Source organism: Mustela putorius, unplaced genomic scaffold (assembly GCF_011764305.1).
Source record: "Mustela putorius furo isolate JIRA1106 unplaced genomic scaffold, ASM1176430v1.1 tig00537293_pilon_pilon_pilon, whole genome shotgun sequence".
Taxonomy (NCBI): domain Eukaryota; kingdom Metazoa; phylum Chordata; class Mammalia; order Carnivora; family Mustelidae; genus Mustela; species Mustela putorius.
The window spans coordinates 968,053-995,137 of NW_025422431.1; the positions used below are offsets into that span (position 1 = coordinate 968,053).

The 27,085-nt window shown below is 47.2% G+C and overlaps 2 protein-coding genes across 5 annotated transcripts in view; one reads left to right on the top strand and one right to left on the bottom strand.

Annotated features, from left to right (window-relative positions):
• Positions 1 to 6,233, bottom strand: part of CLIP4 (CAP-Gly domain containing linker protein family member 4) — a 92,758-nt gene extending 86,525 nt beyond the window's left edge. For all 3 annotated transcript variants that reach the window (XM_004777467.3, XM_045073883.1, XM_004777465.3), the window contains exon 1: positions 5,991 to 6,233. The gene's annotated coding sequence lies outside the window, so the exon portion shown is untranslated. The remainder of the gene's footprint in view (positions 1 to 5,990) is intronic.
• A 10,329-nt stretch (positions 6,234 to 16,562) lies between these two features.
• PCARE (photoreceptor cilium actin regulator) lies at positions 16,563 to 25,910 on the top strand. 2 transcript variants are annotated; one of them, XM_004777469.3, is made up of 2 exons: positions 16,563 to 20,563; positions 25,158 to 25,910. In XM_004777469.3, the coding sequence occupies exons 1-2, from the start codon at positions 16,833 to 16,835 to the stop codon at positions 25,336 to 25,338; spliced, it is 3,912 nt and encodes a 1,303-aa protein (XP_004777526.2). In that variant the 5' UTR covers positions 16,563 to 16,832; the 3' UTR covers positions 25,339 to 25,910. The 2 variants fall into 2 exon arrangements, 1 of the variants encoding a protein (XP_004777526.2); XR_001177092.2 differs by lacking the exon at positions 16,563 to 20,563 and adding an exon at positions 24,817 to 24,987 and having other exon boundaries at positions 25,158 to 25,286.
• The last annotated feature ends 1,175 nt before the right edge of the window (positions 25,911 to 27,085 follow it).

Below are 27,085 nucleotides of genomic sequence, written 5' to 3' on the forward strand. Positions count from 1 at the left end.
TCTGCTCAGCAGGGAGCCTGCTTCCTCCTCTCTCTCTCTCTCTGCCTGCCTCTCTGCCTACTTGTGATCTCTCTCTCTCTGTCAAATAAATAAATAAATAATCTTTAAAAAAAAAAAATAACTCTTGGTATCAGTAAATACCATTAGATATCACTTTGTCTTTGGGGACTTTCTAACCTGAGAGAAAGAAATTAAAATTCAAAAAACTGGGGAACAGGATAGACTCCCAGACTTTGAAGTCAGACATACAGGGTTTGCCTGAAACTGAAAGGGTTTCTCAGAAGTGGCACTTTCAATTTTAAAAGCCAGGACACTGCCAAAGATACCAGAACAAGCTGATCACCCTACAGACAGATCAAAGTTCAAATTTAATGAGCTGTGTGATCTTGAACAAATAAAATAACCTCTCAAGACTCAGCTTCCTCTGGGGTGCCTGAGTGGCTCAGTGGGTTAAAGCCTCTGCCTTCAGCTCAGATCATGATCCCAGGGTCCTGGGATCCAGCCCTGCATTGAGCACTCTGCTCAGCAGGGAGCTTGCTTCCCCCTCTCTCACTCTGCCTGTTTATCTGCCTACTTGTAATCTTTGTCTGTCAAATAAATAAATAAAATCTTAAAAAAAAAAAAAAAGACTCAGCTTCCTCATTTATAGAATTGGTATCATAGTGATGTGAGAAACAAAGGCAGAAGAAAAAATTACTAAATTTCCTTACTGCCTACAGTCTATGGAGGAGTCCTTGAAACAGGCAGAGTGACATTCCTCTAGGGACTCAACTGCCAGGATGTTGACACTTTGCTAAGGGCAAAAGGCAATCCTAGCCAGATCTGCACCTACCTCCACCCCAGGACCCTGTAAACCTACTTTAACATATAAAAAATTCTTTGGAAATTACCTTTATCTTTAAACCCCCCAAGAAACGTGTTGGTAATCATGTCCCAAGCATTTGGCCCACTGATATATATCTGAAGGTTTTTTTCATGACTAGGGTTTTAAAAGATGGTAATAAATGATATTTTCCCAATAGCAAGCCCCCTCAAGGTTCTGGAAACCTTGCTTCCAAATTCCTTAGAGACTTGTGCTATCTTTACTCCCCTCCCAACTTGAAAGTCTATAATGGGCCACTCCTCATGACCCTGGTGCAGCTCTAGCTACCCACCAGCCCTGTCCCCATGCTTCAATAAAACCACCTTCTTGCACCAAAGATGTCTCAAGAATTCCTTCTTGAATGTCAGCTTCGAATCCCAATGTCTTTTCTACAGCAATAATAGGACCTACTTTATCACATAGTTCTTCTAAGAACTCAATAAGCTATTGTATTAAAAAAAAAAAAAAAAAAAAAAAAAAAAAAACTAAACACAAGGTCTGATGCTGAATAGTTTCTCCAGAAGTGTGAATACTGTATATGTAATCAATAATTATAAGATAGCATGTAATGAGAGGCTCAATTAGGTATTTTAGCAACTAAAAAGAAAAATCATATAAAGAAGAATTAGAGCATAAGAAAATGTTCCAGAGACGCCTGGGTGGCTCAGTTGGTTAAGCAGCCGCCTTCGGCTCAGGTCATGATCCCAGCATCCTGAGATCGAGTCCCACATCAGGCTCCTTGCTCGGCAGGGAGCCTGCTTCTCCCTCTGCTGCCATTCTGTCTGCCTGTGCTTGCTCTCTCTCCTTCTCTCTGACAAATAAATAAAATCTTAAAAAAAAAGAAAAAAAAGAAAAAGAAAATGTTCCATAGTGGTAGGGTTGAAACATAAAATACAGACTGCCTGATTAAATTTTAATTTCAGAGAACAAGTACTTTTTTAGTATAAGTAGGTAGCAAATTATTTTTTTAAATTATTATCTATCTGAAATTCAAACTTGGCTGGACATATCTGGATATCTTATTTGCTTAAAATGGTAAGCAAGAAGAGAAAAATGCCAGGCAGAAGGATGAACATGAGTGGCAGTGGACCCAACACGAGAGCAATGCATGAGATAGTCTTGTGCGTTTTTAGAGGGAACACCTTCAGATCCAGGCCAAAGAGCTAGATTTGAGGCAGAATACCTGGGAGAGTTGGAGGGAAGGTGCCGGGTCCTGGGATGAGGTAGGGATCAAAAGGAAGGGAGTCTTCAGATAAAGGACAAAAGAGCCTTTGTGACGGGAAAGAATGGATCTGTGGTTTTGACCCCAAGGCACAATGACAGGGACTCTATCGTCAAGGAGATCTGGTATGTGGCTGTCCTCACAGTCAGGTGCCTAGCCTGAACTCAGGGTTGGGGTGGGGAGGGCGTGGAGAAAGAGTCGGATGATGAGGTGAAGGCAGGTAAGGTCTGTGGAGAAGGCATGACTGGAATTCTGGATATGAATGTGTCCTCTCCCTGTGAACACTTCTTTGAATCCCTGCAGTGTTATTACTGATGAACTGAATAAGCAATTACATGTAACTCTAGAGAGGCCTCATGAGGTAAGTTAACTGAGACCAAGAAAAAGAAGTTTATAAAAAATATATATATTAGGGCATTTAATGCCCTCCTTGCTCTTCCCTTAGTTGTAAGAAGAGATTAAAGCTTTGGAATTCATACAATTCCTTCATAGGCTTTCCTCTATCCTGAAAGACCCCACACGGTTCTCTACCCGCCCCCCCCCACACTCCCATCCCCCGCCCCCAGTAATGACTGAGTTCTTCAAAGAGAGTGAGTTCAATGCAGCCAGCCAGTGAGGGGCCTGGGGAACTCCGGAACTTCCCTGGCACCTGCATCACTGTTTTTGAACTCCCCAGTAGGTTGCATTTTTTTCCTGAGGTGCATATGCGAAATTCTAGTCTTGGGGCAAATGAAAAACCCACAGCCCCATTTGGTAGTTTTTCCCCAGAAGGGCAGTACTTCTCTTTAGAAATACTTCCTGGAGTGAACCTGTAATTCTGATTCAAAGAAACAAGTGTTTCAGAATATCTGCCTTGAGGTATATGTGAAACCAAAAACCAATGGTCCTAAAAGAACCAGACCCAAAGGATCTGCTTAGAAACTCACCTTGAAGCACATTATCAAGTTCTGATGACTCACACTGACATTCTTCAAGGTCATATCCCAACTCTGCCCAATGTGATAAACCATTCCCACTTCTACATCCTTGTATGGGCCATTCTTTCCGCTTACACTTTGCCTGCAGTCTACCTCCACCTATCCAAATCCTACTACCTTTCCAGAACCTTCTTACACCTCATCTATGGAGAGCTAACTCTCTAATTTCTCCCATTTCACTAAAGAAGGACACATTTCAAAACCCAATTATATGCTATTCTGTCCACTAGTCACTCATATGGAAGCATTTTCCCCTGCTTTTCCAGTGAGGCTGCAAACTCTGGGAGGGCAGGGAACATTTCTTTTGTATGCCTAAAAGCACTCCATACCTACTTGCTGTATTAAATTTAAAATTGGAAGTTGTAACAAATGTACCACACTAATGTGAAAATGTTAATAAGAGGGGAAACTGCCAAGGGGCAGAAGGAGCTTAGAGGAACGCCCTATACTATATGTAGTTTTCTATAAGCCTAAAACTACTCTCAAATAAATAAATAAAATCTTTTAAAAATAATCGTAAGTAAAGTTTTGGGGCACCTGGGTGGTTCAGAGGGTTAAGGCTCTGCCTTCAGCTCAGGTCATGGTCTCAGAGTTCTGGGATCCAGCCCCACATTGGGCTCTCTGCTCAGCAGGGTGCCTGCTCCCCTTCCCCCATCCCCCACCAACTTGTGATCTCTCTCTGTCAAATAAATAAATAAAATCTTAAAAAGTAATAATAATAAGTAAAGCTTGTATGGAAAGGCAAAAGGCCCAGAATGACCAGCACAGTGTTGAAGAAGAGCAAAGTCAAAGGACAGATGAGACTTAAACACGTAATAAAGCTACAGTATTCAAGGGAGCATAGTATTGGCAAAAGAAAAGACAAAAAGATCAGTGGAATAGAATACAGAGCAAAATATACCCACACAAGAATATACCTACACAAATACAGTCAACCTCTCTTTCACAAAGGAGCAAAGAGAATTCAATGGAAAAAGAGAAATGCTTCCATAAATGATGCTGGAACCAAGAAGAATTAGAGCATAAGAAAATGTTCCAGAGACGCCTGGGTGGCTCAGTTGGTTAAGCAGCCGCCTTCGGCTCAGGTCATGATCCCAGCATCCTGAGATCGAGTCCCACATCAGGCTCCTTGCTCGGCAGGGAGCCTGCTTCTCCCTCTCCCTCTGCACATTCACATACAGAAAAATGAGTCTAGACGCAGACCTTACATTTCTCCCAAAAACTAACTCAAAATGGATTGTGGGTATATATGTAAAATGCAAAGTTACAAAACTTCTCGAAAATAACATAAAAGACAAACTAATGACCTTGCATTTGGTAATGACTCTTTAGATACAACACCAAATACAAGATACACTGTCAAATACAATACCAAAAACAAGCTGAACTTCATTGGAACTTAAATTTTCTGCTCTGCAGAGACCCTGTTAAAAGAATGAAAAGCAACCATAGACTGGGGGGAAAATCTTTGCAAAACACATATCTAATGAAGGACTTGTACCCAAAATATACAAAGAACTCCTAAAACTCAGCAGTAAGAAAACAACTCAACTTAGGAAAATGATCTGAACAGACTTCAGCGAAGAAGATGGCAGGTAAACGATGTGAAGAGATTCTCAAAATCATATGCTATCGGGGAACTGCAAATTAAAACAACAATGAGATCCTACTACACATCTATTAGAATGGCTAAAATCCCAAACAGTGACACCACCAAATTTGGGCAAGAATGTGGAGAAAAAGGAGCTCTTATTCATTGCTGGTGGGAATGAAAAATGGTTCAGCTAATTTGAAAGACAGTTTGGCAGTGCCTTACAAAGCTACGTACTATATAGTCTTACCTTGCGATGTAGCGGGATCACTCCTAGGTTTTTACCCAGGTGATTTGAAAATTTGTCTCCAAAAACCTGCACATGAATGTTTTTACCAGAGTTCTTCATAATTACCAAAAACTGCAGATAACCAACATGTCCCTCAGTTAGGGAATAAATAAACAAATTGTGGTACATCTATACAATGCAGTATTGAAACTGATAATAAGAAATGAGTTATCAACCCATAAAAAATATATGGAGGACCCCTAAATATAGATTGTTAAATGAAAGAAGGCAGTTTGAAAGGGCTACATACTATACATACTATATGATTCCAACTGTATGACATACTGGAAAAGGTGAAAGAAGAGAGACAGTAAGAAAATCAGTATTTGCTAGGGGCTGGGGAGGGAGGAAGAGAAGGATGAACAGAGCACCAGGGATTTTTAAGGGCAGTGAAACCATTCTGGAAGACGCAGTAAAGATGGGTACATGATATTATGCATTTGTCGATAGCGAAAGAATATACACCCCAGGGCCGCCTGGGGGGCTCAGTGGGTTAAGCCTCTACCTTCAGCTCGGGTCACAGTCTCAGGGTCCTAGGATCGAGCCCCGCATCAAGCCCCTCATCAGGCTGTCTGCTCAGTGGGGTGCCTGCTTCCCCCTCTCTCCCTGCCTGCCTCTCTACCTTCTTGTGATCTCTCTCTCTGTCAGATAAATAAAATCTTAAAAATATATATATATATACCACAAAGAGTGAACTGTCATGGAAATTAAGAACCTCAGTTAATAGTAATGTATCAATATTGGCTCATCAATTGTTAAAAATTTTTTTTAAAAAGAGTGAATTGTGAAGCATTTTTAATACTTCATTCCGTTTTCAGCACTGAAATGCCTGACCTTTTGGGGTCGTTGGGGTTATTACGTAGCAAAGGATACAGTCCTGTGAAATGTGTCTAAACCGACTCACAGCCTATGTCCAGCTACTGCAACCCATGTTAACGCGTCCGAAATAACAGTGTGCTTCGTTCCGGACGCTCAAGTGTGCCTGAGCACGGACGCAGGGTCATCAGAGGCCTGGGTGGGCCTGAGACTCATTTTATAATGAAACTTACCCAGTCATGATACTGTCTTCTCAATGTCACCCAGGGGGAAAAAATGTCAATTTCTCATGGGTCTTCCTCAGCCAGAGCACCAGTTGTTTGGAGTGGATGGGAGTCTGTGAAAATAGGTGTTTTCATAATGGGCCCCCTCGGGCCCATACGCAGTTCCCAATTACAGAAAGCCAGCGTGGTGGAGGCTGGCTTTGACTTGATTCCCGGTGGTGGAGGCCTCCTCAGAGCGCACCCCAGCCAGGCTTTTCTACTGGTAGCGAATACATAATAATGACATTGCCTGCGGTGCTATGGATACCAGATTTAAAGGGCCAGAGACCGGAGTTATGACCTTGAACCTACCTCTGAGGCTGCGGGCAGCAATGGCGGCAGAAGAAGAATGGCTAACACGGTCTGGCCCTTCACTTCACGGCCAGGAAGAGGTCTGGACGCTGAGGAGACTCTCCCAATGGGAGACTGGGGAATCAATAACCACACTTGCTTGCCCCTCCCCCATGTCCCGGGCCAGGGAACCGCCTCACAACGCCCCCCACCCCACAAAGGCAAAGGACTGTGGAGAGTAGATCTGGAGGGGGCAAACCAGATACCAGCGCCGCCTGCGTCAGAAGTTGACAACCCAGGCTGGGCATCCTTAGAACTCCAGAAACTGTTCTTTTTCTCCATCAACACGTGCTGGTTAGCTCTGCTCTCTGCTATCAAGAGAACATTTTGAAGAGAAATTTGAATGGATTTTTGTCATGATTTCTGATGAGAAGACATCGTGTTACCTTTTGAGCTGCAGCCAACAGATAAAATAATCGCTTGGAAAAGCAGCCTACGGATTCCATGGTCTGTTCTGGAGATTTTGCTGACACCTGGCTGCCTGTAATTATCGGAGCCAGTCACTGACTCGAGTGTGCAAAAATGTAATTTTCTCTATTCTTCTATAATTGAGTGTAATTTCTGCCTTGAGCCTCCATTCCGCCTCAAAGCAGAGAAAATTTAATCTAGTCACTCTCAAATAAACTCATTCAAATTCAGTCATTTCTTAGCCAATTCAAGTTTATAATTCAGCCACAATTAGGTTTAAAACTCTCTCTCTCTCTTTCTCCCTCTGCTTCTCTTCTCTGGAACTGATCTCAGCTCTCAAGGGCTTATCCGAGGAACCCCACATCTTGGTCTTAATCCGTCCTGTCCCGCACCCTTGAGAGGTGACCTGGGTGGTCTGTGGGACATAAGGGGGTTCCCATTAGTTGTCTCTGTTGAGAGGACACCTCCATCCTCACCCAGTTTTCAGCCTCATCCTGGTCTGGCTGACCCCCTGGCTTTCTCTCTTTTTCTAGTAGATTTGCTCTACATGGAAGACTTCAGGACATTGTAGGTTTCCTCTTACACCAGTATGACCTGTGGGAGATGGGGTGGGCAAGTCTCCCATCTTTTTGTACATAGACATGCCACACCAGCCTTCCTACTCTGTCACTTCAAGGTGACATGAGGCACTTCTCCCTAAGGCTTGCTGACTTGCTATCTCCTGGTGTCAGGCTACGGCCCAGGAAGGAGGCACGAGAACCTCTTCTCTCAGGCCCCTCCAGATGAGGCCTTACGATCAGAAGTCCCACACTCACACATAACCCTGTGGCTTCTCTCCCAACATCTTTCCCATTCCTAGCTCAGGAGGTATTCTCTAACTATTGGAAGAGGTGGAGGGAGGGGGCGTTGTCTGTCTCCTCCAATCCCTTTGGAGATCTTTTCTGTCCTATCCTTGAGTGGAGCCTTTGAACGTCCAGTCAGAGCTTCACTGAGAGGCTCCCCCACCATGGGCATTAGGAAAGGGGCCTGAGATACCCTGAAAAGATCTGAGGAGTATTAAGAAGAGACAAAGTCACATCAATTAACATTCCACATCTCAGTCTACCACCACATGGTCTGCTTTATTTCTATGTGCTATTTTACCTTGTGAGGCACAACTAACCATAATTAGACTAATTTTACTTCATGACTGATGTTGGCTCAGAAGAAAATTCTAAAAGAGATGATTCTAAAAACTTGGGGACTTGGGAAATAGCTACTTGTGGAAATACATGTTTCTGCACATGCCTGCCACCCCACCAATCCCGAGGCCCCATCTCTCCATTTCTGACTACTCATTTGGATATGCAAACTACTGAAGCATGATGGTGATCAAATTTGCCTCTTAACCTTAACCAAATTCACCTTACACATTTTCAAGTCACCCCATTAGTTTGCCATTTTGTGGCCCCAAAGAACTTAATATCATGTCAGCCAGTTCACTACCATTTTAAGAATTCTTTAATACACTAAAACCAGTCCCAGAAATTCTCAAGAGGCCATGATTGACAGTTATCCTTCCTCAAATATGTCCATTTCAAATGTGTCCTTGAAATATGCTAACTGTTCCAGAGACAAAACTCAATCTATTAAGTCATAACCCTCATTTCATGGGAATCTAATATTTAAAAAATAATAACTTCCTAAAATAATGATACTAATAACTTCCCAAACTTAAATTTGTTCAGGGATTTTACAAGGTATAAATCTAACCTTTCTAAACATGACAACGAAATTAAAAATTATAAAGGAAAAGACCGAAGAGGTGATCATGTGAAATGAAAACTTCCATACTCCAAAAAATATCATAAATAAAATTAAAAAGAAAAAGGAAAATTAAAAAAAAAAACCATACTGGCAACATAGCAACGTATATGACCAAATGAAATACCAATATACTGGAGATTAACAAAGCAAGGCTAAATACCCCAATATCTAAAAATGAGCAAAGGATATACGAGTAATCCCTGAAAGAACATATGCTAGTGGCCAACAGAGCATATAGTATTTAAAATACACAAGCTCTTCAATAAACTCATGAATGCAAATAGAAACGAGATGTCATTTTTCCTCTTTAAAATCAACGATTTTTTAAAGGACAGTATCCAATGCTGGCAGGTTTGTAATAAAGCAGATACATATGCACATCGTTGGCTGGGAATGTAGACTGTTATAATCTTTCTTCCTGGAGAGTACTTCCATAATTTGTACCAAAAGCCTTAAAAATATTTATATTCAGGGGGAACATGACTCTCCACTCCCTAAGTGTGGCTTCCCCTCCCACTTCCAAAGAGTACAGTAGAGAAAGAGGATGGGGAAATAACTTCATGGCTGAGCAGTCTCACACATACCACATCAGCCTGGAGATCAAGGTCAACATCAGCCATTGTAAATCATGTTGATAGTGTGTACTCTTGATATGATATAATAAAAATGGCACATTACCTCTACGATCCTCCTCTCAAAAACCCATAACTCCAATCTAATCATGAGAAAACATCAGACAATCCGCACTGAGGGACAGCCAACAATTTGACCCGTACTTCTCAAAACTGTCAAGGTTATCAAAAACAAGAGAAGTTTGAGACTGTCCTAGTCAAGAGGAGTCTAAGAAGTCATAAGGACTAAATGTAATGTAGTTTTCCAGATGGGATTCTGAAAAAGAAAAAATGACATTAGGTAAAAACGAAGGAATTCTGGGGGTGCCTGGGTGGCTCAGTCTTTAAGTATCTGCCTTCAGCTCAGGTCACGATTCCAGGCTCCTAAGATTAAGCCCCACATCAGGCTCCCTGCTTGGCAAGCCTGCCTCTTCTGCTCCCTCTGCCTGCTGTTCCCCATGCTGTGCTTTCTCCCCTCTCTCTGTCAAATAAATAAATAAAATCTTTAAAAAAAACAAAAACAAAAACAAAAAAACACTTAAGGAATTCTGAATAAAGTGTGGGCTTCAGCTAATAAGATTTGTTTAATAATGATAATAAATATACCACACTAATGTAAGTTGTTATTATAAGGAAAACTGTGTTGAGGGGGATTATATGGGAACTCTCTGCTCAATTTTTCTGTAAACTTAAAACTACTCTAGAAAAAGTAAGTCAATTAAATTATTATAATGTTTATATTCTTTGGCTAAGCAATTCCACATCCAGGAACCATCCTTAGGAAATAATCACAAATGTGGTCAAAGATTTCCCCACAAAGATATTTCAGTATTATTTAAAATAGAGATGACCTAAATGTGGGAAAGACAGGAGCCTGAGAGTCAGCCAGACCTGAGGCTCAAGTCCCCATCTCACCACTTTCAAGATGTTCATCTTTGCTGGGCATGGGCTTTTCAGATGTATCCTGTACATCTGGCCACCGTCTCTTGTCTCCAATCTAGCTATGCCACAGAAGAGAAATGTGTGGTTACGTCTATATGCATTTCTGCGAAGACTTCGCTCTAGGAAACATTTGCATGGGACAAGAAAAGTTAACAAATTCATAATTTGTACTTTGATATATACATACAGACTCTGCTATTCGTCTTTTCATTAAAGTAAGAGATTGTTGATTATATACAACAGGATTTTTCCCTTAATTATTTTGAAGCAGTGTATCATGGAAAATATTTATAATGTGTTTTTAGTGAACAAGGATAATATAATGGTGTGTACAATGTGATTAACAGATTTGCAGAAGATGTATATATAAGTGGAAGAAGAGAGCGGAAGGTAATAAGCAAAAATAAAATTACAATGTTTTTGAAATGCAAGCATGTTTATGAAATGCAAACATTTTTGCTGAAATCAACATCTTTTACTTTAAAATATCCCTGGGAATAGAAGTCCAAGCTTCGTTTTCCTCTGCTAGCCACTCTATTCAGTAGTTAATATGAAGCTATTTTACATCTTTCATTCCTTGGCCCCAACCACCACTCTGGATAGCCAGCATCCCAGGAGGTGAGCCAGCTGAGGGCCAGAGACCTGGAATCTGGGCTGAGGTCAGAGATGGCAGAGCATGGGATTTCCTGTGGGATCTAGAATTTAGAGCTAGGGGCTATCTGAAAGTCCCCATTCGGGGACAAAATCAAAATCAATGGTCTTCCAGCCAAGTCATCAATCCAAAGGGATTAGAGACAGAAAAAGTTTAGAAGGGCAACCTGCAGAGCAAATCTGAAGTTACTTCTCATAGACTCCTGCAAGCCTCCTCCTGGTGGGGCCAGAATCTGAGGGTGTCACTGAAAAGTCCAACAGGAGATGAATCATCAATCCTAAGTGAAGCTTGAAACACAGATATTTATCCAAAAAAAAATGCCATAGGAATAACACCAGCATTGAAATCAGAGAGACCTGGATCCAAATCCCACATCAGCTATATGTTAGTTATAGGACCTGAGCAAATTATCTGACCCTTTTCAGATTCTGTGTCCTCATCTGGAAACATGGGTGTGGCAAAGGACACTACTTGGCCACCAAAACTTGGGGCTCCCCTTCCATGGTATAGAGATGTTGCTGAAAAGTGGTTGTCCTGCCAGGGACTGATGACATTTCCCAGCCCCTCTGCATCTAAATGAGGACATGGAACAAGACCTAGGCATTAAAATGTGAGCAACAATGATGGGTATCAACTCTGAGCAAGGACGGTTGAGTATCTGGTATGCCTTCCCCACACTCTCCCCCTTCTGCCTTGGAGGTCATGATTGAAACTGTTGACATGGGGCACCTGGGTGGCTCAATCGTTAAGCATCTGCCTTCTGCTCAGGTCATGATCCCTGTTGTGGCGAGGGTGGGGGATTGGTCCCTGCCCAGCAGGGAGTCTGCTTCTTCCTCTCCCTCTGCCCCTCCCCCTTGCTTGTGCATGCACGCTCTCTCTCTCTCTGTCCATGTCCATTAAACATATAAATGGAGGGTACATTTAGGATACTTCGATTCCAAATTTAGTCTACAGAGTATAGATGAAATTTATTTTGGTGGATCCTCAGAGACATCTCAGAGTTAAGTAATCCCCCTCCAGAGATACCATAAAATGACTGTGTGTCTGATTAAGACCATAAGCCACACATATGAAGGTGGGGTAAAAATAGGGTTTCTAACGTGATCACCAAAAGAGAAGCCACTTACGGCAGACACTTGAAGGTCACATTGTGATTTCTGATAGAATTGCTTATCACATGGGGGCACCTGGGTGGCACAGTCCATTAAACATCTGACTCTTGTTTCTGGCTCAGGTTGTGATCTCACGGTCATGAGATTAAGGCCCATGTTGGTCTCTCTCTCCCTTTTAAAAAATTGCAACTCTGGATGGATTACACCAACATATATAACAATAACCAGATTAATTTTTTAATGACGGGTAGTGATTCTCCTCAGCAAAGCAGGAGAGGTGAGCCAGTGAAATGATACATGTAAAGTTCCCAACACCACACCTGGAACACAAACATTAGCTCCTTTTTCCTGTCAGCTCACCACAACAGTTGTGTATTGCCTATTTATCCGACATCTAGACCAGGGAATTGTGTGCAGAGATCATCTCTTCAGATCTGAAGGACCAGATACACCCAAGGCCTTGGATAATAGGAAATGTTTCTTAGCTTTTAAGGTTCAGGAATGCTCACTTGTGACGCTGACAGAACTTGAGAAATAAGACATCTTATCGGATTGCTTAAATGAACTACAGTTTGGCTCAAAATTGATGCCAGAATAGAACCCTCTTATACTGATCAATTGTTTGAAAGGCACATGATTTCAAAAATGGGGTAGAATTTATTTAACATGCTGAAGGGCAAGGATAACCCTTAGTAAGTTAATGTTTACCTTACATAGTTATCTTGTCAATGTCACAGTTTGACCTATGAATGCTATGTCCAGATTTTTAAATTTCTGGTGACTTTTCTTTGGAATGTGGGGACTAATTTTTGTCTCCTTGAGTTTGAACTGTCTTAGAGACTATCTTCCAAAAATTAAAATGTGGAGAAAGTGAAGGTGTATGCTTTCTGAGATGAGGATAGAGTGGCCTCCTTCTTGCTCTCTCGGACAGCTCACTCTAGGGAAAATCAGCTGCCATGTTGTAAGAACATTTAAGCAGGCCTGTGGAGAGGTCCACCTGATGAGGGACTGATGATTCCTGTAGACATCAAGCAAAGAATTGAGACTTTCTGTCAACAGTCATGTGAATGATCTACTACCTTGGCAGCGAGTCAACCAGCCACAGTCAAGTCCTCAGATGACTGCAACCCTGGTTAATGTCTTGACTGCAACCTCATGAAAGACCCTTAGCCAGAACCACCCTGTGAGTTGCTCCTGAATTCCCAACCCACAGAAACCTGTTTCATAATGAAACAATGTTTGCTGTTTTAAGCTGCTAAATTTTGAGGTAATTTGTTATGCAACAATAGGCAACTAATATAGGGGCCCTTTTCCACAAACCAAGAGCATTATACTGGGACTCTTCTAGGCACAAATTAAAGCATACAGTTGCATTTTAGTTGTGTATATATGTTAACATACATAAAGTACACAACTTAAGTGTACAACTCAAGGAATTTGTACATATATGTAAACACTACCCAGGTCAAGATAGAGAACATTTCCACTACTCTAAGAAATTCCCCATGGGATGCCTGGGTGGCTCAGTTGGTTGGACGACTGCCTTTGGCTCAGGTCATGATCCCGGAGTCCCGGGATCGAGTCCCGCATCGGGCTCCCAGCTCCACAGGGAGTCTGCTTCTCTCTCTGACCTTCTCCTCGCTCATGTTCTCTCTCACTGTCTCTGTCTCAAATAAATAAATAAAATCTTGAAAAAAAAAAAAAAAAAAAAAAAAAAAAAAAAAAAAAAAAAAAAAAGAAATTCCCCATGCCCATATCTAGTTAATAACTCTTCCCCCCCATAGCCACGTTTCTGAGTTCTATAACTAGATTGTTTTGCATGTTGTTGAACTTTATACAAATGGAATTATTCCGTATGTACTCCTGCATGCCCAGCTTCTTTCACTCAGCATAATAGTTTTTAATTTTATATTGTTACATATTTCAGTAGGTTGCTAGTCTTATTCCTGGGAAGTATTCCATTGTACAATTATGCCAAATTTATTTATTTCCCTACTGACAGACATTTGGCTTATCTCCAATTTGAGGGCATTATGAATAAAGCTAGTAGGAATATTCTTGTCCCTTTGAAGACCTAGTCATTCAATGCTGTCAATATTCTTGTTCTTTTGAGGACCTAGGAATTCAATACTCTTGGCTTAAATCTTAGGAGTGGAACTGATGGGTCATAGGGTGGGTGTACACTTAACTATCAAACAAGCTTCTAGAGTAGTTGGATCATCTTACATTTCCACTCAAAGAAATTTTTTTTTCCCATTTGAGGCAAACTCAGTTTGAAAAGAAAGAAAAACAAAAGTTAGTCTTGATGAAAAGTGAGTGGCAATGAATAAAGAGCTTCTTAAATTATTTGGAGTAGTCAAGAAAACCATTCCCCAAGGCACAGAGCTTCTGACAGCTGACCCTCTGGGCAAATATTTTTATTTTGATCGTTGGTTTGGACATCATTTTAGCCACTTAGACCAAAGGTTTTCATAAAGATGATTTGACCAGGGCCCTAAATCCCGAGAGAAGAATTTACATAAAGAACCCTTCAGATGAGCTTTCCCATTCGGCTAAATGGAAGAATTTTCCCACATGGCATGCTTGTTTACTGAGCCTGCCTAGCTCCATGACAAATGAAACAACTTCTTGATGCCTAACACAGCCCCCAGGCACTGAGTAAGCTGCGTGTTTCCCATGAGTTCAGCCTCAAACAAACAGATTGGATAACTTTCATAATTATGCACTCTGGGGCATAGGGCTGTGATAGGCTCAGGCTCCGCACACAGCCCCAGCAGCCTGTCCCCAGCTTGCTCCCGGCATAGGAGGTGTCTCTATGTCCTTTCTGGTTCTGAAACCAGCCTGACGCTCACGGGATTATTTTCATCATTTGTATAGGGTTCTGTAAGAGAGAATGAAAACAGCCAGAATATCAAGTCCAATCTCAAGTAACTTCAGAAGATACTCAATGCGATCTTTTTTTTTTTTTTTTCCTATTAGGAAAATTAGAAATTGGCAACCAACAAAAATGAGAAATGGTTCAGTTAAAAAAAAAAAAAAACCCTTAGTATGCAGATGATGGGAATTGTGTATTTAAGGGCAGAGGAATGACATGAGGAGGAAATACTGAGGCCACAGTGTGCTGAGCAACGAGCCATTCTACACCCACGGAAGGGCCAAAACCCAGATCCAGAGCTGCATTATTTCCAGGTAATTCAGGAAAGGATTGGGGCTTGGTCCTGGACTAATTCATGAATTTTCTCATGACTTTTATTATTATAAGTGGCTTAGATGCCAGGAGGAAAGGAATAAAGAATTTATTTTCTTCCTTTTCTCTCTCTCCCTCTCTCCCTCCCTTCTTTCGTTCCTCTTTCTTTTTTAATTTACCACTGGCCAGGCACTCACCAAGCATGAGTTAACTTAATTCCTACAACAGCTCCATAAAGTACGTACCATTATACCCATTCCAAAGATGGTCTTGACCTCAGGGAGTTTAAATGACTTTCTTCTCCCAACTCAAAAGAGAAGGAGCAGGATTTGAACCCAAGTCTCTCTACTCCTCGCTCTAGACTTCTGACAGTTTTTACAAAATTAAAAGAAATATTAAAATGAGCAGACTCTACCCTTCACTATGGACAAGGACTCCACGCTCAGATTGTGTAAAAGCTGTGGTCAAAAAGGAAAATACATTTTTCCTTAATGTTCTACTCCTAATGACCAATGGCTCCCTGCTGCCTAGGGTTGGCTTATTCTCCTATGAGAAAGATTTAATTAAAATCCTCTTTCTTTTTTTTTTTGTTGTTGATTTTTGTTCGTTTTGCTTGTGTTTTTGGTTTTTTTTTAAGATTTTATTTATTTATTTGATAGAGATCACAAATAGGCAGAGAGGCAGGCAGAGGGTGGGGGGGGGGAGCAGGCTCCCTGCTGAGCAGAGAGCCCTATGAGGGCTTGATCCCAGGTCCCCAGGATCATGACCTGAGCTGAAGGCAGAGGCTTTAACCCACTGAGCCATCCAGGCACCCCTAAAAGCCTCTTTCTTTGAGAGCATTGCCTCCCTGAGCCCCTCTGCTCCATAGGGACCAGCCTTGAACTTTACATGATAGTGAGTTTTCTCTGCTTTCCCCTCCAAACCAGGGAAGACGGCTCCGCGGCTATTAAACTCACTTTCTAGTGTAAAGAGAAGCCACATTGCCTTCTCTATTCCCTGTCTTATTTAGAGAAGTTCTCTAACGCTAGAGCCGTTGTGTTTGTATAAGCCACACAAACAACAATGTATTGCTCCAATTACTGTCGATTGTGTTTTGGGGTCTCCTTGATAATAGCAGGTTGGAGCACACTTGGCTGGGTTGCCCTTATTAAACTGTGAAGGTCACTTCTCCGCCTGGATCTGTAGCCGGTGAGCCCTCCCTTCTCTTCCACAAATAACGTCTCTTCCAGAGCTTTCTGCAATTAGGGCTCATTTCTCTAGGTTTCATATGGCAGGCGTCTGAACAGAATTAAAAGCATAAGCACGTGCAAAAATAATCCGCTTCCCAAGATAGTAAATGCTGAGAAGTTCTATATTAGAACACACTGCGAGTGCTGACTGGCTAGGCCATGATTAACCTAATAGGCTTAAAGTTCCACTTGCCATCCACATCTGTCGGGACCGGAGCAGAACGCAGGCGCATAATCCACAAGACTGAGGTCCTGGAGAACTGCCCCGCTGCTTACTCACTGCGGAGGGTTCAAGACACAGAGCAACAAGACCACAGGCACCGCGGCCTCTTCGCAGTGGGGCCAAGGAAGGAAGGAAAGGGGGCTCCAAGGACCCGGTGCCATGGACCTCAGAGCATTCTGGCCTGGAAATTGCCTGGACCGACTCGTAAGGCTGCCTTTCACTCGTATTTCAAGGACAGTTCTCTGAAAACTGTGAAGACTGTGGGTAGGAGAGGTCTTACAGGCTGAAATCATGGGGTGCACACCTTCTCACAGTGACATTGTTAATAGCGTTGCTAAGAGTGGCATCCAGTTTTTTAAAAAGCCCAAAGCAATTCTTCCAGGATGTCAGAGGGGCAGTGAAAGATGCTCTATCCCTTTGCTGGTTCCAAGCTGCACCTGCTATGATTCTGGGGGAGACCCATCCCAGGGACAGAGGCTGGCAGAGGAACAGCCAAGGGTCGGGTGGACCCAAAGCCCAGCGGAAGGTCTCTATCGGCGCACAAGAGATCTCACTGCAGGCCAAGGGAAAGCTATGGAGGGAATGCCCCTAGAAAGTGAAACCTCGCCGCCCCAGCTGGACAAGTCACAAAGCCACAGGGCTAAGGACCTTCCATCCAAGACGCAGAGCTCCCACAGGTCACAAGGGGCAGGCTTTTCCAGGGAAGAGAGTGAAGAAAGGAACACCCAGCAAAGGAAGCTGAGATGCCACACATGTGACCAACAGGACCATTGCTGCCAAACCATCCTTCCTGCTCATGAGCCTGAAAGCAAGGTGGATTTCCCTGAGCCCCTGGTGAAGGCCCACCAGCACGCCTACACCTACCTCCACTCCTGCCTCTCCAAGTACGAAGCAATCCTGTGCCTCATCCATCAGGCCACCCAGACCCAAGAGCTGTTGCAGCCTATGGTCACCTTCCTGCTGCTGTGCTTTGATGAGGTCAACCAGCTCTTGGGCGAGATCTCCAAGGATGGAGAAATGCTCCTCCAGGAAGTCCGGGAGGATCTGGCTTGGCCGTTGAGAAAAGGAGAGTCCCAGGAGCGGCCAGACCTCCTGCAGCAGCTTCTGCAGTACACAGTCAGCAAGCTGCTGGGGCTCAGTGGCACGGTGGCCTCCATCACCAGCAGCTACCTGGAGGGCTCCAGCAGTTACCACCATGCCACTGCGAGCCTCTTGGGAAAGAAGCTGAGCACAAAGAGGGCTGCAGATGAATGCCTCCTAAGGGCTCTGGGGCAGCTGGAGAGCTTGGCAAGTGGCCACGGGGACCCTGGGATGCAAGGTGGACCCTTGTGCTCTGAGGACAGCGGCATCGGTGGGGACAATGAGTCTGTGCAGCTGGGGGACAGGCTGGGCAAGCAAGCCAGCTGGGACTCGGGGTCAGAGCCCGCAGAATGCAAGCCAGTGCATTCAGCCACGGGGGAAGCCAGGCTGTCGGGAAAGACCTGGCAGCAAAGTCCTTCCCGGATGGGTGCAGACAGACCCCAGGACTGCCCCCTCTCCAGGCCTCCAACTGCAAAGGTGCAGCCCGCGGCACAGTGGGGAGCAGGTAGCCCACGCCCCTCAAGCCCAGGCCCAAAAACGATGACCGCCAGGCCTCTGGGGATGGGCGAAAGTACCCTGTGTGAGTCCCCTGGGATCGGGGTCTCCATGGAAGCAGATCTTTCTAAAAGTTCCAGGTTAATAGACACTCCTTCCTTCAGTGAAGGGGAGGACAGTAGCCCAGAGGGGGAGGAAGACCAGCTGAGCGGTATGAGTCCCTGTCCATGGCAGGAAAAGTCTTCCCCTCCAAGGCCACGCTCTTCACCTGGTGGCCCAGAGAGCCCATTTCAGCCACACCCCAGGAGGCTCGATAGCCCCGAAGCTCAGGAAATGATTCTGAAGATGAAGGAGGCAATCAGTGAAAGGATCAAGTTTGTCCCTGTGCCTTCTGGGACCCAGGACTGGGCCGATGAGGAGGAGCGGAGGACAGCGGTCTCCCCAAGACCCAACACAGCCAGCGGCAGCAGCAGGGCCGCTGTGAGGCAGAGGAGGTCCCAGTCAGAGGGGTGTCTGCAGAGCCACATGGAGGACCCCACCTTCCAGGAGCTGCGGAGGGTCCAGAGAGACCTGAGCCGGAGGCTGGAGGCATTTTACGCCCTGCGTGCACGGCAGCAGGGACGGAGCCCGGAGCGGGTGCGGCAGCCCCAAGCTGCGGCTCTGAGGCCTGACACCTGCAGGGGCTCCCAGAACAACACCATCAGCAAGCTGAAGGCCTCCCTCACCAAGAACTTCGTCATTTTGCCAAGTCAGGACAAGAGTATCTTGCAGAAATGTGGTCCCCGTCCCGAGGGTGAAGAGCCCCGGCCAGGGGAGGGGGAGGGGCTGCCAATCACCATCCCGTCGGGTGAGAAGACCAGTGAGGCTCCAGGGGCCGAGGACTGGAATGTCAGGGGCCGTCCCAGCAGAACATCCGTCAAGAAACTCATTGAAACCTTCAGTCCCACCAAGAGTCTGAGGACCCTAGAGGACTCTAAGGACGCTGGGCCAAGCCCCTGCCTCAGGAAGTGGGGGATCCCCATCATGCCTCCCAGATTTCCCATTTACAGGGGGCTTGCCCCTTTGTATCCCAAGCCCCGAATTTCTCCAGCAGCAAGTAGAGAATCTCTCCAGGAGGGCCCAGGCTGGAGGCCTTTATCGCCTATCTTCCCCCGTCTGCTGACATCAGGAGCGCCCAAGAAGGAGGACCTCAGTGTCAACAGTGAACCAGAAGATGACCCAGAGCATCTCCCTCCACCGCCTCCGGAAATCCTGATGGACAAGTCGTTCACCTCTCTGGAGCCCCCGGAGAGCAGCACGCCAGCAGAGAGCTCTCCCAAGGGGACCCATGTGCCAGGGCTGGGAGGGGCCGACCCTGCCCGGAGAACGTGGGCTTCCCCGAAGCTAAGAGCCTCCATGAGCCCCACTGACCTACTACCCAGCAAGAGCGCGACTGCCCCCACCAGGCCCCACAGCACAGGACTAGGGGGCAGCAAGAGCGGCTGCGGTACCAGAAAACTCACCATGGACCTGAGCCGCCCGTCAGTAACCAGCAGATACCAAGAGGTGGAGGGCAGAGGGGCTCCAAGTCAGGCTCCCACAGACAGGGTCACCAGCCTGTCCAAGCATCCCCAGAAGGCCATCCCCTGGCACCACTCCAGCCACACATCTGGGCAGAACAGGACCTTGGAACCCAGCCTGGCCAGGCCAACACGAGGGTCGCATTCTCCTGAAGCCCCCAGGCAGAGTCAGGAGAGAAGCCCCCTGCTGGTCAGGAAGGCCTCTTCCACGAGGGGATACTGGACACCCCGAGCGGACAGGAGGCATCCCTCCTCTCACAGACCTGCCCAGCCAAGTGCTCCCCCCGTGCATGGCTCCCCCAGCCCACCGGTCAGCCCTCCGATAAGCCCCACGGTGCTCAGCCCCGCAACGATGAAGGAAGGAGCATCCCCCCCACCCCGGCACAGGCCTCCCAACACTCCCCCGGTGAGCCCACCCGCACAGCACACCTCCAGCCCCGCTACCCAGCACACAGAAGCGAGCTCCTCTTCCTCTGCCACCTCCCCCTCCCCACCACCAGTATCCCCAGCTCTGGGGCACAAGCAAACAAGAGACTCCGAGGACAGTCAGGCAGCCACGGCCAAAGCGTCTGGGAACACACGTTCCATATTCTGTCCAGCCACCTCCTCTCTGTTTGAGGCGGCCCTGCCACCTTCGACAGCCCGCCCACTTGCCACAGCATCGCTGCCCCCTGAAGCTGGCGGCCCTCGCGGGACCCCCGCAGGGGGCTGGAAGAGCTCAGGGCCACGGCAGAGGGCAGGCTCACAGCGGGGCATGGCTCTGTGTGCCCTCAACCCTCAGCCTTTCATCAGAAGGACAGCTTCTGACCGCCGGCCAAGTGTCCGCCTTCGGCTGCCTGTCTCCGGCGCCCCCAGCGACGCTTGTCAACCAGCGCTCTGCAGGAGCAGGTAAGGAGGGTCCTCGGGCCAGAGCCGAGAGCCCCTTGGGGTCATCTGGGTCAGTAGTTTCCAGACTGTGCTCCAAGGGGAGAGGCCGAGGACAGGGAACTGCGATATGACCTGCCTCCCGCCATCGGACCCATCCTTGAGCAGCCGCACTTTCATCTGTCACTCATTTCAGGCTCCCAGGAAAGATTTTTTTTATTTTATTTTTATTTATTTGAAAGAAATCACAAATAGGCAGAGAGGCAGGCTTTAACAGAGAGAGAGGAAGGGAAGCAGGCTCCCTGCTGAGCAGAAAACCCGATGTGGGGCTCGATCCCAGGACCCTGGGATCATGACCCGAGCCAAAGGATGAAGCTTTAACTCACTGAGCCACCCAGGCGCCCCCTCCCAAGAAAGATCTTAACTGAGAGAAGCTCTGCTGTGTTAAAAATAGAGTTTAAAACAATCACCTTAATCCAAGCATACCCTCCCCTTTATTTTACATTTGCGGTAGAAGGCGAAGTGAGGTTCCCCCCCCCCCCCCCCGCACTGAGCCACAGTCAAGCCGTCTGGAACCAGCGACCAGATTTCTGTTGTCTCTGGTTTACTGAGGTTCTCAGCCTTGCAGTCCCCACAACCCCTTTAAAACTCTTAAGAATTACGGAGAACCCAAAAGAACCTTTGAGTAGGTGGGTTGTATCTCTCCCTTTTTACTGTATTATAAATTACCTAAAATATCTACGAATTCATTTTCTCAATGACCCCCACTATCCTTCACCATTAAAAAGTAGGTATATTTTCCACGACCAATACATTTAGTGAAAAGAGGGTCCTTGTCTTATATTTTTGCAAATCCCTTTCATGTCTGGCTTCCAGGAAAGAGGGCGGCCTGCTCAGAACCTCAGAACCGCTTCTGCAGTCCATCTGGAGTGATATCACACAGGACGTAGACAGGAAAAGTCCTGCATTTATGAAAGAATGAGTGGAAAAGGCAAATGATATCTTGGTAGTATTTTGAAAATAGTTTTGACCTCATAGATGCCCCTCCAAAGTGTCTCGGGGACACCCAGGGGACATGCCTTGAGATGTCCTAGAGGTATGGAATATAAAGGTTTAGCTTTCCCACAACCCCAAAGACTTGCCTCTACTTTCCTTCCACTCTAGCCTCACCTCCATCTCCCCGTGTGGAGGTGTGGAGGGCAAGAAAAAGACCCTTTCGTGGGCATTGAGTACCAGAATCGGCGGAAGGATGGCCATCCCTACCCTTGGCAGACTGAGTTCCCAGTGTGTGTCGCTTGGGAGGGCAGCTGACTTGCATGTCATTGGCCCAGCCATGCAGGCAGGCCTGGGCATGGGATAGTAGCCGATCATGAATCATGGTAGAGCCAGTGCCTGAACATGGAAAGAAAGATACATGTGCCCAAGTGGGTAGAACACATGGGGAAATGGCATCTCTTCCAGAATGCAGCCTAGGGAGAAAACTCTGAGACCTGTTGGAGAAATCTCTTATCAATGTGTCTCGATATCAGATTGGACAAAGTTCAACCGTCCTGGTCCTTGCTATCTTTGAAAGGCCCCCTGCTGCGACAATCTGCAGTTTATCTCGGCCAGAGTGACACGGGTTACGGGACTGACTCCACAGTCCGTTGAGGCATACATGGTAATTTTTTACAAAGTGCTCTGCAGCCGATTTTGAATAAAGTTATTATCTAGGGAAAGTTGTGCATTATTATAGTTATATAAACTTCCCCAGCCACTTGAAAGAAATGAAATATTGATTATTTTTTGCAAGAATCTTAATGTAATGCTGCTGCTCTTTTCTTAAATCTAAAATGAACTTCCTACAGCACAGTGCTTTTCATCTAAGAACCTCTATAAATGTTAATGCATTACTCCTCGCACTGGCCACTTACTCTCTTATTACATTTCTAAAACTGCGCCCTTCAGGAGAAGAGCTCGGGAGAACAGGGACAATAAAATGGCATTAATTAAAAACACTAACATTTTAAAACAGCAGTAGCAATAATAAAGTAACATAAAATTGTTCAAGAAGAAAATAATGCCCTTCTCTCAGGCATCTCCACAGAACAGGGCAGCCTAAAAGGTTGTTTTATGTCCTGAATCTCAATACTTAGGGAGATGGGGTAGATGGGATGGGGGCGGGGGCAGCGAGAAGTGCTTATAGCTTGAAAGAAAGGATTCGTAAACAGGAGACTTCCCAAGGTTGCCTGAAAGGTCACAATAATGGCTCATACTCCTTCCCCTGCCTCCTGGTAAGACCCCACCTCCAAGCCACTCGGAGCTGAACCTGTTGAATGTGAAGGGAAAATGCTCACCACCCCCCATCCCTCGACCCCTCTGCCCCTGTACAGTGGACATCTGCGAGCAGAAGCATGCCAGCAGGGAGTGTTTCTCACTCTATAGATGCATTTTTTTTTTTTTTAACCTGCCCTCCTGCATATCAGAAACCAGACCGAGGAGGTAGGCATGATTTGCCTGAGATCGTGTAACTAGCCAACAGGCCAGTGGGAGAGAGCCAGAAAGACTCAGAACAGGCTGTTTCCCCAAGCAGGGACTTGTAGGAATGCAACCGCCCCATGGTATCTTGCATCAGAGGCGGGATGACCTGGCCTACCCCTGGCATTGACCTACTTCTCGTCATCCCGTGCCAGGCACAAAGCCCTTTTATAGAAAAAATGATGATGTTTATATCCTCCCGATCTTGGGGTCCAGGGGATTGGCAACGGTCCTTGGAGTCTCACCGAGGAAGCTCAGTCACTAAGCTGTAGCTGTTACTTATGCTTTGAATCCCCTGACGGAGGTGCCATCTCTGGGTCTTAGCACACTGGGGCACTGTGAGCATTCAAGAAGGGTCCAGACTTTCTCCCCTCAATACAGTGCTTTTAGCCTTTGCTTGGACTGGACCACCCAGGCAGAGGCTCTTAGCAGCGCAATCCCCCAACCCTGTTTCTTGGATCAGGCTCCCAACCCACCAGCCGGGCAGTGGCTACACATCCTGCCTCCCCAGCCTTTCTGGGATCAGGCGGATCCCAGTCGCCGCGTGGCAAGCAGGAAAATCTACCTCCAAGCCTGAGCCTCAACCTGGCTGGGGTGGGAGAAGACACAGTTCTAGGACAAAATCCTTTGTCACCTCCACTGACCGAAGACACTGGCCCTGCCCGTCCCGTTCTCCTGCCAGCACCTCCAGTCGTGGAGCGGCAAAGGGTCCTCCATGAGGTGCATCAGGCTGGTCCTGAGCGCAGAATCACCCTCAGAATCAGGCAGGGACCAGAAATGGGTCCGCGGCGCGGCTGAGGCTGGCTCTGAGGAACACAGGGAGACGCTCAGGGCGGAAAAATCCCGGGTATGCCCATTTCAGTTCCCACCCCACCTCACCCCACATTCCGGCCACCCCCATCCTAGTGGGATCCCAACTCAGACTTGCCCTCCGCTGGTTGGACAGCTCGGGGAAGCCTAACCACAGAACCAGGCGCACTGCGTGATAAAACTCCGGGGATGGCGGAGAAACCGCTGTCACTATCGGAGAGAAGGACCTTCTGGTCTCCGCACGTGGGGAGCCGGGTCCAATCCTGGACCTGAGATGACTGACAGCGAGGCTCTGACCCTCAGGTGCCTACCCGTTATGTGACAGGGTGGTCCCTCATTTCCTGTCCAGGGCTGACTTCCTGTTCATGCTAGCAAGCAGAGTGACTGCAGGCTGTTTACTGAGCACTTACCATGTGCTCATTCCAAGCGACCTGTGAGATGCGCACTTTTATCATCTCTGTTCTACAAAGAGAGCAATGAACTTGCTCCAGGATACGCAGCTAGTAAGTGCAGAACTTGAACCCGGACAGCCGGACTCCCACTTCCAGGCAGGAGCAGTGAGGCCAGCCAGCCAGCACAGGGCCCCTGTGGCCCTCGGAGCTGGTCCCCCTTCTGGCCTCAGCTGGCTCCGCACTTGTGGTCCTTCTCCATGCTGCACCCACAGTGCACACTCGGGGTCCCTCTCCCCTCAAAGCCCCTCCTCTCGCGGTGTCACTCAGCAGCTGGGAGGCTCTGTCCTAGCCAGATGCCAGGCTTGGGCCAGGCACTTTCCCTTTAACTCCGTTCAGGAAAAGGGAGGCAGCTGAGCAAAGCAGGGTGCGGTGGGGTTTTGTTTTGTTTGGGTTTTTTTTTTTTTTGCTGTTATTGTTGGTATTATTTTTAATTCGACTAGCTAAGCCTTGCCCTTTATTAAATAAGAAGTGCTTTAAAAAAACAAAAATAAAATAAAGGCCCAGCTCCCAGAGTTCCTGAGGGAGCTGCTTTGTTCAGAGCAGCGGGATCCTGGGCGTGAGGGGAAGAACAGGACTCCTGCTGTCCGCACAGACCCCTGGGCTCGGTTCCCACGGTGCCAACCACGGCACGCGGGCACACACCAGGACGGCACCAGCCAGGCAGACCTGGTGAGGGAGGGCGGAGGCGGGGCACTGGGAGTCCATGGGCCTGTGGCTGAGACAGATAGCGAGGGACTGAGGGACTGAGAGAGGCAGGGTGGAGGTGGAGGGGGCGGGAGGGGGAGCCAGAAGGAACAACTGAGGAGCGTCTGATCAGCAGCTGTCCTTTCTCTCTGCAGCAGCAGTGAGGAGAGCCCCAAGAAGGACACAGAGCCATGGAACAGCCCCTGTGCCCCAGAACTGAGGGGTGGTGGCAGGGGCGCGTCTCCCCCAGAGCTCTTCGTGTTGGGCCAAGGGCTGCAACGGGAAGCCCGAGCCAGCCACACCCAGGACAAGCCTCAACAGAGGGAAGTAGCCTGACCGGCTAACCAGCAGGGTCACACGGATGCCAGCCACCCCACAAGGCGATGGGTGACAGCCAAGCATCAGACTGTCCCAGGGAGGGTGGCCAACCAAACTCCTACTGAAGCGTCCTAGAAAGATCTGGAAGGTGCACTGCCCAGAGAGTCTGCTGAGTTCTAAACCTTTGCCATTTTCGGTCCCAGATTCTGGTTTGCATTGGGGTACAAAGGTTAACTACAACCTTGGACCCTGGCGCTCTTTAATCCTTCAAGTACTGGCCTTAATTTAGGGGAAAAATGCATTTGTTGCAGGCTGCTTGGTGGGCTGGGGGAGGGGGGGTTGCTGGGGTGAGTTTCATGGACTTATTTAACCCCCACAATAAAGAATGAAGCAGATAGCGCCCCTCTCCCCACCCCCGAGCCTGAAAGTGTCGTGCCTGTGCCTGACGTCACACAGCCAGGAAGAGAACAGAGCAAAAATTCCAACAGGTGTGCCTGGCACCAGAATCCCTTGGTTTTTTGTTCCATTTCGTTGCCTATGACTATTCCCTCACACCATCTGCCTAAAGCAAACATAGTTGTACAAATGGTTGGAAAGCGTGGCGGTTTGTTTTTTGGTTTTTTGTTTTAAGATTAAGTAGTGGCCCAGGGTTGCGGCCACGCCACTGATGAGAGCTTTGTTTAGGAGCCGATCGCTCCAGAGATAGGAAGACTGAGGAGGAATGGAGACACACACCCTCCTCCTTCTCCTCCTTCCCCAGCACAGACCAAAACCCTCCACCCATAGCTTCCAGCCCACTCCCACGGCTGAGCAGCCTGGGATCAGGATCGTGTCTCAGGGGCGTGTCTTGGGTGCTCTGCCCCACACATCCCCACGCCTCTCCGATGGGCTGGGTACGACCCAGCCTTGCAAATACACAGCCTGCCCTGCACGTCCCACGGGGGCTGGAGCTCGCGGACATGCACACGTGCACGCATACAAACCCTCGTGCGCACGCCGGTCTCCCCAGGCGGCTTCTCCGCTAGCTTCATTGCCCAGTCATCCGCACAACTTCTGCCGAGGTTGAAAGGGAGGTGAAGAACTCCTGCTCCTGCCCAAACCCCGCTTCTGCCAATGCTCTAGATATTGGCTGCAGATCTTGGAATGTTTCCATGGGCGGCTGTGGAGGGCTTTCTTTTTAGAAACGAATTTGCAGTAATTGGGTGATTCAATACCGGCTCAAGAATTCTCAGCCACGGGTATAGCTAAGGGACCAACCCCCAGATCTGCAGCAAAGCTGATTTTTTTTTTTTTTTAAGTTTGGGAAAATTATAGACTTCAAATCCTTTCTTGTTGAAATAGATCCTGGCTCAAGAAGATGTCCTCTGGGTCCTGGGGAAGATACCATCTGTAAATGGATTCACTGTGACTTTTCCAGTTATTAAAGTAGGGGTGACAAGGATGATCTCTTCCAAGGCACCCAAGGAACAGATGATTAAACTGCCGGAGGCGCCGCACCGCCCCCACTCTGTTGGGAGGTGTCTGTCCCCACCCACACGGCTGCCTAGTGTCCCAGCGGAGTTCCGCGGCAGCAGGGTGGGTTCCCGGGCCGAGCCACACGCAGGGGTGAGTGGGTGGCCACAGGAAATGGGAGGAAGTCCAGCTCCCGGGGCAGGCAGGGCATGGCTGAGGTAAGTGTGTGAGAACAGCCAGGTTTAGGACACAGTCTGCCCACCTGGGCAGGCCAGCTGCGGTGGGCCCCGGGTGGGCTGGGCACTGAGCCGAG